This window comes from Cherax quadricarinatus, chromosome 46 (genome assembly GCF_038502225.1).
Source record: "Cherax quadricarinatus isolate ZL_2023a chromosome 46, ASM3850222v1, whole genome shotgun sequence".
Lineage (NCBI taxonomy): Eukaryota > Metazoa > Arthropoda > Malacostraca > Decapoda > Parastacidae > Cherax > Cherax quadricarinatus.
The window spans coordinates 1475934-1490793 of record NC_091337.1 but is presented as its reverse complement, the minus strand read 5'-3'; the positions used below and the strand labels follow the sequence as shown (position 1 = coordinate 1490793).

General features: G+C 43.9%; 1 protein-coding gene across 5 annotated transcripts in view; it reads right to left on the bottom strand.

Moving 5' to 3' along the window:
- LOC128696639 (tetratricopeptide repeat protein 28) overlaps positions 1 to 14860 on the bottom strand; it is a 476495-nt gene that overhangs the window by 124942 nt on the left and 336693 nt on the right. For 4 of the 5 annotated variants that reach the window (XM_070094432.1, XM_070094429.1, XM_070094431.1 and 1 more), the window contains one exon: positions 10905 to 11052. In XM_070094432.1, the coding sequence (XP_069950533.1) occupies positions 10905 to 11052 (148 nt within the window). Of the gene's footprint in view, positions 1 to 10904; positions 11053 to 11630; positions 12161 to 14860 lie in introns of those variants that run through there. The other variant, XM_070094433.1, reaches the window with a different exon arrangement.

The window sequence follows — 14860 nt, the reverse complement described above, 5'->3', positions numbered from 1 at the left end:
CTCAGAGACCCTTGGCTCATGGGGAAAGAGTGCATCTAAATTCCTTAAGGAGCTGGGAAAAAGACTCATCAGGGTAACCAGGGATCCCAGGGCAGCTAGTTTTCTGTTCCAGCGGCTCAGTGCGGCTGTTCAAAGGGGTAATGTCTGCTGTATTTTGGGCACACGCCCCAGCTCTGAGGAGCTGGATGAGATTTTCGCCTTATAATAGGTGATACACACGTAACAACATGTACCGTATATGCCACCTTTATATCAACAATGTATCTCTTAAATCTTCTGTACCATAATATGTAATAAAATATTCCTATTAGTAAAAAAAAAAAAATATATCAAAAGATGGGGTGGTAGGGGAAGTGGAATATTCAAACGGCTTCAGGAAGAAATCCAAATATTCTTCCTTGAAGCCTTTTTATCCACTTCTCCGAGGGTATGGGTCCCACAATTTACACCAGAGGTGGACCCCATCCCATATATATATATGTAATACATATATATATATATATATATATATATATATATATATATATATATATATATATATATATATATATCCTGCCAATAGGACAAGTATATATATATATATATTATATATATAGAATATATATATATATATATATATATATATATATATATATATATATATATATATATATAAAATATATATATATATATATATATATATATATATATATATATATATATATATATATATATATATATATATATATATATATATATATATTATATATATATAATATATATATATATATATATATAATATATATATATATATATATATATATATATATATATATATATATATATATATATATATATATATATATATATATACATACACGCACATAAAAGCATTTGATACAATGATCCAGAAACTAGAGGAAAGAAAAGGATTAAAAGACAGAGCTCTCCAGTGGGTTATAGAAGACTTGAATAACAGAAGGAAGATAACAGCAAAGGATGAGATATCAGAATGGGAGAGGGTAACGGGTGGGGTCCTAAAAGAATCAGTACTAGAGCCGCTACTATTCCTAATACACGGGGACAACCTGCAAGAGGGATTTGAGTCCTATGTATACATAAAACTAATGAGAGGAGTATGAGCTGGCAAAGACAGTGAAACTGAAGGACAACCTCAACAGAGTACTGATGTGACTTCTCGAGTTCAACCCGAAGAAATAAAAAGTCAAAAGGTTTGCAACCGGACTAGTATCAGAACTTAGAGAGATGCACAAAGAGAGGCTGAAGGAGCTGAACCTGACGACCCTGACTGAGAGAAGGGCAAGGGAGGACATGATTACTATATACAAAATCCTAAAAAGAATTGGCAGGGTAAATAGGGAGAGAATGTTTAAAATGAGAGTCGGGATCCATTGGGACACGGGTGGAAAGAACAGGAATGGTCATAAGGTTGTGAAGAAGTATTTACACAGTCTCAGGGTCACTGAAAAGGGAAGGGACCTGAATGAGGCATTAATGGAGGCAAACTCAATACACAGTTTGAAGAGTATGATATGATAAGGCCCAAGAGGGCAGAAGTTAGTGATGCTGATGCAAATAGTCTAGGAGGAAGGACCAAGAGCTGAGCATCAGCCCCCACAAACACAAATCGGCGAGTATAAATTGGTGAATGCACACACACTCACACACACACACACACACACACACACACACACACACACACACACACACACACACACACACACTAAAGGTACTGTGGATGAGGGGTCAACTTGTGCACAGCACAGCCATGGTAGAGATTTATACATTAGTGCAGTAGCGGCTTAAACCAGCCTTTTGTCCCCGGGTACATGAGACCCGGGGTACTAATCGCCTGGGGTTCCACTGACCCGGACAACCTGTGGCTAAGCTGCCTTAATCCAGGAAGTTCTGGTAATATTGTAGAGGTCTAGTACGTTTAATGGGATGCTAGCAGGTTTGATGTACTTTTAATAAGTTTGATGTAGCTATAATGAAGTTAAATCAGGTTTTGTCGGTGGTTTCTAGATTTAATGGGTTTTGGTTTAATTTTTTATAGTAAGTTTGGTAGTGATTTAGAAGGTAATTCTAGATTTTGATCTGTGATGTACAGTTTCAGTAGGTTGGCTGAAGTTTTGAAAGGTTTACAAGACTGAAGAATTAGCTGTATAAACCAGGATTTCTTGCACACTTATTCTAGATGACTTTTCATGTTTTGAAATGTTTAAGCCTAAATTCGTGGTCCTGGTCCAATTAAATGAATCTATGATGAACTGGCTCGCGTTGTGGCAGGTACTGGTTTGTGGGTCAAGAGCTGTTAACCTAACTTATCTAATTTCAAAGCCCAGTACTGTTTATGATATACTACCACCCACAACAGTCGAGTAACATCCGGGTATATATTCATTCCTAGGTAAACAGGAACAATAAATGTATGAGAATTTCTCATACCCAAAATTAAACTTGGATCCTTTGGTTGTCAGCCGAAAGTGGTACCAATCAGATACAAGAAGGATGAGTATTCGTGTCTATTCTGTAGTGTATATTCACTACGTCAAGAGGTGAGCAATACTGAGGGAAGAGGTGAAGAATTATGCCTAGCCTTGCTAATTCTTAGTCGGTTCTGGCGTACCGACGAGTGACTGGGGGAAACTGAAGAATATAGTATTGTCCACTTTCTGATGGTTTTCATCGAGAAGTGTTTGGCTACTTTCCTTTTAATAACTAGTTCCCAAGGAAGTGGGGATGGCTGGGATAGTCGTACCTAGTTCCCAAAGGGGGTAGACAGGGGAAGCGGGATAGTTATGAAAAGTCCCCAAGAGAGTAGGGACAGGAGGTGGGATAGTCTTGGCTAGTTCCCAAGGTAAGGTTGGACGGGGGGAGGAGAGAGAGTTAGGACGTGACGATCCCAAGTCTGTGACGGACGTTTACGATTGCAGGCTGATTCTGTCCTGAATGGTCCCGCTGGCTTTATGTGCGTCTGCCCGACCAGTCCAGGGACTACTGCTGGGTGCTGGCATGTGTGGTCCCGCGCCCTCCCACACGCCCGCGCACACGCCAACACGCACCCGCACGCAAACGCAACACACACACATACACACACACACACACACTGGGATAAAATAAGCAAACCTGTCTCCTGGAGTGCGCATAACTTTACAGAATGGTATCAACAATGTAAGTTAAGCTCACAAACAAAAGCGGCATTTTCAAACCTGGTCAAAAACACGTTCAAAACACACTATATGTGTGTGACCCATTCTTGAGTATGCAGCTCCAGTGTTAAACCCTTAACCACTAAAATACAAAGTGAAATTCAAGAAATTCCAAAGGAATGGATCCAGACTGGTTTCTGGGTTGAGGGGAATTTGCTCTTTAGAGAGAACGAGAAAGTGAAATCTTGTCTCTGGGCTAAAATGAGCCACCATAATGGAGTATGGCAACTGAAAGTGTAACAGTATTTCTCATGACTTACTAGTTTTGTAGAAGCAACAGCAGTACGAGTGTAAAAGTGCGAAAAACAGCAGCGGCAGCAGTGACAGTACTGGTAAATAAGGTATAAGTTGTGACAGTAATGGTAAATATAGAAGCAGCAGTGACAGTACTGGTAAATAAGGTATAAGCTGTGACAGTAATAGTAAATATGGAAGCAGCAGTGACAGTACTGGTAAATAAGGTATAAGCTGTGACAGTAATGGTAAATATGGAAGCAGCAGTGACAGTACTGATAAATAAGGTATAAGCTGTGACAGTAATGGTAAATATGGAAGCAGCAGTGACAGTACTGGTAAATAAGGTATAAGCTGCGACAGTAATGGTAAATATGGAAGCAGCAGTGACAGTACTGGTAAATAAGGTATAAGCTGTGACAGTAATGGTAAATATGGGAGCAGCAGTGACAGTACTGGTAAATAAGGTATAAGCTGTGACAGTAATGGTAAATATGGAAGCAGCAGTGACAGTACTGGTAAATAAGGTATAAGCTGCGACAGTAATGGTAAATATGGAAGCAACAGTGACAGTACTGGTAAATAAGGTATAAGCTGCGACAGTAATGGTAAATATGGAAGCAGCAGTGACAGTACTGGTAAATAAGGTATAAGCTGTGACAGTAATGGTAAATATGGAAGCAGCAGTGACAGTACATAAGAACATAATGAAGGAACACTGCAGCAGGCCTACTAACACATACTAGGCAGGTCCTTCTTAATCTCAATTCCACTAACAAAAATGGTAAAAACATTCTCTCTTAAACTTTCACACATACTCATACGTACAAAAAAATGATCATTACATTTCTGGTAAGAATATAGACAATATGTTAGTTAAATGGACTCAGGTGCAACACATGAGACATTTTATTGCATCTACGTCTCGCTCACCAGTAGCTTAATCAAAGCATTACACAGAGGGTTTATAGAGGAAGGAGTGCAGAAAGCGTACACATTTTCCTTCAGACGCGTCCAGGAACTTTGGAACGCCGCGTCTGAATGAACACACGTCTAAAGATGTATATGTTACTTCTGAACTTAGCTATTAGGAAATCAAACACCTGTAAATATTAATCCTTGGAGTCTGCTTTAATCTCCATCTCAGACACACTAACCCAAAATAAGAGCAGTTTCAACTCTCGGCTCAGAGATAATTGCATGAATCCACCTCAAAACACACAGCTGTTTCTACAACTGCTACTCTTATTACTCCTACTACTACTATAATGGTTATAAATGACCATAATTTTTAAAGGGGTGGACCGGTAAGCCAGCGGAAGGCCTCGGTCAGATGACCAAAAGCTCCAAAGGCGGGTCATCATCTGACTAAGACCCGCGTCAGGAAACATTTGTCCTGTTTCCTGACGAACCTTACCTAACCTAACCTAACCTAACCTAACCTAACCTACTACTACTACTGTTACTGTTACTATTATTACCACTACTATTACTAGTACTACTACTGCTGCTGCTATTACTACCATTTTTAATATTATTAGTATTATTATTAATGCTAATTAACTACTGTACATACAAGTGTAAAGTAAGCACTACTGTACAAGTACGTATATAAATGAATATACCAAGGTAATGATGATAAAAATGTAACGAAAATATATTAATAATGAATGGTATCCCACACGTGGACAAGAAAATAGTACTAGAAATCAGACTGTGTTGTGAGTCCCAACTGAATCCTCATGTTGCTGGTGTAGACTCCAGTTGTGTCATAATATACACTCTTAGTTCCACTGATGTTTTCTTGTCTGCATGGAGGATGCACTTCAGTATATTAAGGCGAGTATATCTAGGCGAGTATATATAGGCGAGTATATTTAGGTGAGTATCTCTAGGCGAGTATATTTAGGTGAGTATATCTAAGCGAGTATATTTAGGTGAGTATATCTAAGCGAGTATATTTAGGTGAGTATATCTAGGCGAGTATATTTAGGGGAGTATATCTAAGCGAGTATATATAGGGGAGTATATCTAGGCGAGTATATTTAGGTGAGTATATGTAGGCGAGTATATTTAGGTGAGTATATCTAAGCGAGTATATATAGGTGAGTATATCTAGGCGAGTATATATATAGGTGAGTATATCTAAGCGAGTGTATATAGGTGAGTATATCTAAGCGAGTGTATACAGGAGAGTATATCTAAGCAAGTGTATACAGGAGAGTATATCTAAGCGAGTATATATAGGTGAGTATATCAAGGCGAGTATATTTAGGTGAGTATATCTAAGCGAGTATATATAGGTGAGTATATCTAAGCGAGAATATATAGGGGAGTATATCTAGGCGAGTATATTTAGGTGAGTATATCTAGGCGAGTATATTTAGGTGAGTATATCTCGACGACCACAGTATCACATATAACAACACAGTCTCCTTCACAAACAAACAATCTGCACAATCTCACAACTACTTGATCACTATGACATGGCCTTGGATGCACTGGAAGAAAATCAGAATGCAGATGTAATATACACAGACTTTGCAAAAGCATTTGACAAATGCGATCATGGCGTAATAGCCCATAAAATACGTGCTAAAGGAATAACTGGGAAAGTGGGGAGATGGATCTTCAACTTCCTAACAAATCGAACACAAAGAGTAGTGGTCAACAGAGTTAAATCGGAGGCTGCCATAGTGAAGAGCTCTGTTCCACAAGGCACAGTACTCGCCCCCATCTTATTCCTCATGCTCATATCAGACATAAACAGAGATATACACCACAGCACCGTATCATCCTTTGCGGATGATACTAGGATCTGCATGAGGCTGTCATCTGCTGAGGACGCGGTTAATCTCCAAGAAGATATAAACAAAGTTTTCCAATGGGCAACGGTAAACAATATGATGTTCAATGAGGACAAATTCCAACTACTCCGTTATGGAAAACTGGAGGATATAATAACTAGAACAGAGTATACTACTGACTCCGGCCATACAATAGAGCAGAAAACTAATGTAAGGGACCTGGGAGTAGTAATATCTGAGGATCTCACTTTCAAGGATCACAACAGTGCCACGATCGCACGTGCAAAGAAAATGATAGGATGGATAATGAGAACTTTCAAAACGAGAGATGCCAAGCCCATGATGATCCTTTTCAAATCACTTGTTCTCTCTAGGCTAGAATACTGCTGTACATTAACATCTCCATTCAAAGCAGGTGAAATCGCAGATCTAGAGAGTGTACAGAGATCCTTTACTGCACGTATAAGTTCTGTCAAGCACCTTAACTACTGGGAACGCTTGGAAGCACTTGACTTGTACTCGTTGGAACGCAGGAGGGAGAGATATATCATAATCTACTCTTGGAAAATCTTGGAAGGAATGATCCCAAATCTGCACACAGGAATCACTCCCTACGAAAGTAAAAGACTGGGCAGGCGATGCAAAATGCCGCCAATAAAAAGTAGGGGCGCCATTGGTACACTAAGGGAAAACACCATTAGTGTCCGGGGCCCAAAACTGTTCAACAGCCTCCCATCAAGCATTAGGGGAATTGCCAATAAACCCCTGGCTGCCTTCAAGAGAGAGCTGGACAAATACCTAAAGTCGGTGCCGGATCAGCCGGGCTGTGGCTCGTACGTTGGACTGCGTGCGGCCAGCAGTAACAGCCTAGTTGATCAGGCCCTGATCCATCGGGAGGCCTGGTCATGGACCGGGCCGCGGGGGCGTTGATCCCCGGAATAACCTCCAGGTAATCCAGGTAACATCAATACTGACATAACTCCAGCAGAAGTTATATCTGTGTGTTTTTTTTTTTACCTCCACTTACAAATATTTTCATTTACATTTACAACACGATGTTTCTGTCCAAACCAAAACAAATATCAGAAGACAGAATTTTCCGTAATCCTCTTTTACAGCATTAGGATGGTAGGAAACACAAATTGTATACGTGTATATATGAACGTAATCCCTACGTACCCAGACCATCGCTATCCTCAACAACAACAACAACAACAACAAGAACGTCTGGTAGTCTACCCTGGCGGGCGTAAAAAAGGCCGGCAAATAAAGTACAAGTACACACACAAACAAGTTAATTTCTTTCACGGGAATAAAAAAAAAGTTACATTGGGGTGGTATTAGTGAAGATATTGTGGCATGAAGCTGCAGCTGAGTGTGTGTACACCACGGGGGTTTATACCGTGTGTGTGTGTGTACACCACGGGGGTTTATACCGTGTGTGTGTACACCACGGGGGTTTATACCGTGTGTGTGTACACCACGGGGGTTTATACCGTGTGTGTGTACACCACGGGGGTTTATACCGTGTGTGTGTACACCACGGGGGTTTATACCGTGTGTGTGTACACCACGGGGGTTTATACCGTGTGTGTGTACACCACGGGGGTTTATACCGTGTGTGTGTACACCACGGGGGTTTATACCGTGTGTGTGTACACCACGGGGGTTTATACCGTGTGTGTGTACACCACGGGGGTTTATACCGTGTGTGTGTACACCACGGGGGTTTATACCGTGTGTGTGTACACCACGGGGGTTTATACCGTGTGTGTGTGTGTGTACACCACGGGGGTTTATACCGTGTGTGTGTACACCACGGGGGTTTATACCGTGTGTGTGTGTACACCACGGGGGTTTATACTTTATACCGTGTGTGTGTACACCACGGGGGTTTATACCGTGTGTGTGTACACCACGGGGGTTTATACCGTGTGTGTACACCACGGGGGTTTATACCGTGTGTGTGTGTGTGTGTGTGTACACCACGGGGGTTTATACCGTGTGTGTGTGTGTACACCACGGGGGTTTATACCGTGTGTGTGTGTACACCACGGGGGTTTATACCGTGAGTGTGTGTACACCACGGGGGTTTATACCGTGTGTGTGTGTACACCACGGGGGTTTATACCGTGTGTGTGTACACCACGGGGGCTTATACCGTGTGTGTGTGTGTGTGTGTGTGTGTGTGTACACCACGGGGGTTTATACCGTGTGTGTGTGTGTACACCACGGGGGTTTATACCGTGTGTGTGTGTACACCACGGGGGTTTATACCGTGAGTGTGTGTACACCACGGGGGTTTATACCGTGTGTGTGTACACCACGGGGGTTTATACCGTGTGTGTGTGTGTGTACACCACGGGGGTTTATACCGTGTGTGTGTGTGTACACCACGGGGGTTTATACCGTGTGTGTGTGTACACCACGGGGGTTTATACCGTGTGTGTGTGTGTGTGTACACCACGGGGGTTTATACCGTGTGTGTGTGTGTGTGTGTGTGTGTGTGTGTGTGTGTGTGTGTGTGTGTGTGTGTGTGTGTGTGTGTGTGTGTGTGTGTGTGTGTGAGTGTGTGTGTGTGAGTGTGTGTGTGTGAGTGTGTGTGAGTGTGTGTGTGTGTGTGTGTGTGTGTGTGTGTGTGTGTGTGTGTGTGTGTGTGTGTGTGTGGGTGTGTGTGTGTGTGTGTGTGTGTGTGTGTGTGTGTGAGTGTGTGTGAGTGTGTGTGCGTGTGTGTGTGTGTGAGAGAGAGAGTGTGTGTAATATGAATGCAAGTTTCTTTTGAAACCACCAGCGGTAAGTTGATGTGATAACATCTTGTGTGTGGTGACACTTATGCTCCCTCTCCGCACTCCCTTCCCTCTCCCCCCTCTCCTGATCCTCTCCCTTGATCCCCTCACTTCCTTCTCCTTGATGCTTTCATCTCTTTCTCTCTCCTCTGATCCTCTCATACTTCTCTCCCTGATCCTCTTGCCTCCCCCCTCCTTCCCTGTTACTCTCACCTCCTCCCTTCCTGCCTAGATTCCACTCCATCCCCTGTCACTAGTTTACCCTGGACATGCAGGGTGAGGGAGGCTGAAGGAGGGTGAGGGAAGATACACGACGTGGCTGAGAAATAAAGAAATTGAAACGCTGAGAGAGAGAGAGAGAGAGAGAGAGAGAGAGAGAGAGAGAGAGAGAGAGAGCAAGCGTGATGGGCCAGTATGGGATAATTTTAGGGGGAGGGGGTGAGTCAGTAGCGAGGAATAGTCACTAGTGAGGGAGAGTCAGTAGTGAGAGAGTGAGGAAGTCACTGGTGAGGGAGTGAGGGAGAATTAATAGTGATGGAGCCAGTGACTTGTAAGTTTGGGAGTGAAGGAGTCAGTAGCCAGTGAGGAAGGCAGTAGTGAAGGAGTTAAGTCCGGGTTATGTATACAGAGAGTGAAAAATATATGTACATAGGCAGCACGAAAGTTGTTTCCCCGCTTCTTTTAATTCCCACTCATATTCTTCCTTCCCTCTACTGAGTCTACTCTCTACTTCCTCCTCTCCACCACTCATCTTTCTCTGTCCCTCCCACACTTATCTCTCTGTCTCCTTCCCTCCTTACTCTACTTCCAACTCTGAAGTCTCCCGGTGCATGCCGGCAGATTTCATCACGATGTAAGAAACTCATTCTGTGTAATGGAATATGACAGGGTAAACACAGTCAGCTGTTGTTCCCACTACGCATCTATTATAGAAAGTAAGGCAGCAGAATACTATTGACGCATACAGTATTGTTTAACAAGTAGCAATAATTAACGTCCCAGAGCCCCCACACACTCAAGTAACAATCCTCAAACACCCACACTTTTCCCCGCTTTACCCCCACCTAGCTAGCCCTAACAGGCTAACCATTGCCCTCACCCACACGAGTCCACTCCTTAGACCCCAAAAGCAGTCCATCTCTCTCTCTTTCTCTTACACACAGTGTGTGTGTGTGTGTGTGTGTGTGTGTGTGTGTGTGTGTACTCACCTATTTGTACTCACCTATTTGTGGTTGTAGGGGTAGAGTCATAGCTCCTGGCCCCTCCTCTTCACTGATTGCTACTGGGTCCTCTTTCTCCCTGCTCCATGAGCTTTATCAAACCTCGTCTTAAAACTATGTATGGTTTCAACCTCCACTACGTCACTTTGTGTGTGTGTGTGTGTGTGTGTGTGTGTGTGTGTGTGTGTGTGTGTGTGTGTGTGTGTGTGTGTGTGTGTGTGTGTGTGTGTGTGTGTGTGTGTGTGACCAGGCAATTCAACCAACAAGAAAGGGAGGAGAGCTCAGGAAAAATGGCAAGTCTGCAAAAAATTGAACAAATGATTTAAAGAGGTTTACAAAGAGGAAAGAGGCAATTCAGAAAGTCCAGAACAAGGTTACTCCGACAGCTGTACCAAAAACAAATAGTCGAAGGCGAGAGAAGAAACAAAATCACGAACCTTACCTAACCTAACCTAACCTTGATGTGGATGTGACGGAGATAGTCTTGGCACAAAATTTTAGGAATATGCATAATAACGCCTAAGAGGTAAGAAATTGGACAAACTCACTCTTACAAGGAAGAACTTACCTTTGAGAGAACGTTGTATCAGCACATGTTCAAGGTGGGACCTACCGCTCAACACCAACTTTCACTGGTTGACTCACCTCTCAGGGGACTCTTCATGGCAGCCTCGACAAGTCCGGCCAGCAGCTGGAGGGATTTGGGGTCCTGAGCAAGTCCGCTGCTGAAGGCTGCCAGGGCGTCAGCATGGCGGCCCAGGCACTGCAGAGCCACACCCTGGCGGTAGTACGCCTGCCACAGACACCAAAATAAACATTGTTAGTCATCATCCACCCAAACAAAGCTTTTCACACATAATTATCAATACACAATAAGATAATAGCACATCCAAACACAAATGTAATAAATATTAGTGAATATTACAAACAAATCCATATAGTTTAATTTAGGTAAATATGAGATTAGCCTATTGAAAAGAGCTTTGTTGTGAAGTGAGTTATTCAGTGGGATTATATACACTTTATATATACAGTGGCATTATATATACTTTATATATACAGTGGCATTATATACACTTTATATATACAGTGGCATTATATACACTTTATATATACAGTGGCATTATATACACTTTATATATACAGTGGCATTATATACACTTTATATATACAGTGGCATTATATACACTTTATATATACAGTGGCATTATATACACTTTCACACGTTTCCGTGCGACATCAGGAGCTATGCAGTTTTGCAAGAGTAGCAACATAAGAAATGAGGGGAAGTTTTCTCAGACTGAGCTAGTGACACTAGCCAGCTGACTAGTGTCACCACTGCTACGAAGTTTGCCTGCAGGACTGACGTACAAGGAGGGCGTTGTGGGGAGGCTTGCGTGGCAGTTTGCGAGTACGCCACGCACTGCGTAGGGTGAGCCAGGTCACCAGGGGGCGTCGACGGCTGCGTGTTGCCCCCTTGTTGGCACCGGCGCCACCACCAGTACGCAGCAGTACCATAGCGCCCACTAGCCCGACCTTGGGCACTCTTGGGCTGGGGTGGTGCTGGTCACAACATGGCTGTCTCGTGGCTGCTCCCGTCACTCCTCCTGCAGACTCATATTACGAAGGAACGTACGCTCTTCAACGTTGATGTCAATTTTTCGATTTTGATTCCTGGGTGTAAGTCTTTCGAATCTTGGCTCCTCGACGTGAGTCTAATAGTTCTAGAGTCCTCCAAGTCAGTCTTATGGATTTGTGATAACAAAGCCAATATCACGGCTGACTTTAAGACAGTAATCCTGTCCTCTAACCAACACAACTCCCTCACAGGTCACAGTAAGTTCATTAACACACTGGGACCCTGATCACCGTAACCATCCAGCTTTGTATTGCTTTTATCTACCTTTCTGCAAACCATCTGTGAAAATTATCACATGAAATGGTTAGAAAACTAGCAAATAAAGAGACTCATGAGATACATAAACTGCTACAACATATTATTATTATTATTATAATCAAAAAGAAGCTCTAAACCTGTGGAAGGTTGAGGGTGTTAATAAATGGTTTACAAAACCCACAAGTTGTTCAAGCCATGGTATTGTGACTTCTTTTAATTCATAAATAATAAATGAGATACGTGAGTAATATTTGGGTATCTTTATTCTGGAAGCGTTTCACCAGGCAGTGGCTTCTTCAGTCCAATAAAAAGTGAAAGATGAGGAGGAATTTAAGGTAATCAGTCCCTCAGCCTGGAGTCGATGTGTTCAGTCAAGACTGATGGATTGAACACATCAATCTCGACAAGACTGATGGACAAGACTCCAGGCTGAACGACTGATTACCTCAAACTCCTCCTCCTCATTTTTCACTTTTCTCTGCATTGGACTGAAGAAGCCACTGGCGGGCGAAACTTTTCCAGAATAAAGATACCCCAGTGTTGCACAAGTGTCTCATTTATCAAGGTCAAGAAAATATTACTCTACTGAAAAAGAATAAGACATAAGGAAAAAAAAGGAGTCATAATACCATGGCTGGAACAATTCACAATGGTCCAGGACCTGGACTTGACAATGGTCCAGGACCTGGACTTGACAATGGTCCAGGACCTGGACTTGACAATGGTCCAGGACCTGGACTTGACAATGGTCCAGGACCTGGACTTGACAATGGTCCAGGACCTGGACTTGACAATGGTCCAGGACCTGGACTTGACAATGGTCCAGAACCTGGACTTGACAATGGTCCAGAACCTGGACTTGACAATGGTCCAGGACCTGGACTTGACAATGGTCCAGAACCTGGACTTGACAATGGTCCAGGACCTGGACTTGACAATGGTCCAGGACCTGGGTTTGACAATGGTCCAGGGCGAACCGAAACGTCGTTTTAAAGTTCCTCTATGGATGTCAACGTTCAACTGCAAACCTTTGACTTGATTGTTAACGCACTAACATCGGAGGTGGCTGCTTAGCACCAAAATGCAAGTATATATTTGATTGTAATGCATAATAATATATACCTATATACTTTAATAACTGTCTTTTTTTATCTATCAATCTCTAACCAACAATTTCAATCAGAGGAGGAAGGAATCATTAGCAGGAGTCCCTCCAGTGACTGATAATCTTGTGCAGTCATTTTTCATGGAGTGGGCTCTTCAGTCAGCTTGCCAACGTTGCTGCCAGGAGGTCCTCCACCCTCTCAGCAGTGACTGACATTGCTGCTAGGTCCTCCACCCACTCTCAGCAGTGACTGACATTGCTGCTAGGTCCTCCACCCTCTCAGCAGTGACTGACATTGCTGCTAGGTCCTCCACCCACTCTCAGCAGTGACTGACATTGCTGCTAGGTCCTCCACCCTCTCAGCAGTGACTGACATTGCTGCTAGGTCCTCCACCCTCTCAGCAGTGACTGACATTGCTGCTAGGTCCTCCACCCACTCTCAGCAGTGACTGACATTGCTGCTAGGTCCTCCACCCTCTCAGCAGTGACTGACATTGCTGCTAGGTCCTCCACCCACTCTCAGCAGTGACTGACATTGCTGCTAGGTCCTCCACCCTCTCAGCAGTGACTGACATTGCTGCTAGGTCCTCCACCCACTCTCAGCAGTGACTGACATTGCTGCTAGGTCCTCCACCCTCTCAGCAGTGACTGACATTGCTGCTAGGTCCTCCACCCTCTCAGCAGTGACTGACATTGCTGCTAGGTCCTCCACCCACTCTCAGCAGTGACTGACATTGCTGCTAGGTCCTCCGCCCACTCTCAGCAGTGACTGACATTGCTGCTAGGTCCTCCACCCACTCTCAGCAGTGACTGACATTGCTGCTAGGTCCTTCACCCACTCTCAGCAGTGACTGACATTGCTGCTAGGTCCTCCGCCCACTCTCAGCAGTGACTGACATTGCTGCTAGGTCCTTCACACACTCTCAGCAGTGACTGACATTGCTGCTAGGTCCTTCACACACTCTCAGCAGTGACTGACATTGCTGCTAGGTCCTCCACCCTCTCAGCAGTGACTGACATTGCTGCTAGGTCCTCCACCCTCTCAGCAGTGACTGACATTGCTGCTAGGTCCTCCACCCACTCTCAGCAGTGACTGACATTGCTGCTAGGTCCTCCACCCACTCTCAGCAGTGACTGACATTGCTGCTAGGTCCTCCACCCACTCTCAGCAGTGACTGACATTGCTGCTAGGTCCTTCACCCACTCTCAGCAGTGGCTGACATTGCTGCTAGGTCCTCCGCCCACTCTCAGCAGTGACTGACATTGCTGCTAGGTCCTCCGCCCACTCTCAGCAGTGACTGACATTGCTGCTAGGTCCTCCACCCACTCTCAGCAGTGACTGACATTGCTGCTAGGTCCTCCGCCCACTCTCAGCAGTGACTGACATTGCTGCTAGGTCCTTCACCCACTCTCAGCAGTGACTGACATTGCTGCTAGGTCCTCCGCCCACTCTCAGCAGTGACTGACATTGCTGCTAGGTCCTTCACACACTCTCAGCAGTGACTGACATTGCTGCTAGGTCCTCCACCCACTCTCAGCAGTGACTGACATTGCTGCTAGGTCCTCCACCCACTCTCAGCAGTGACTGACATTGCTGCT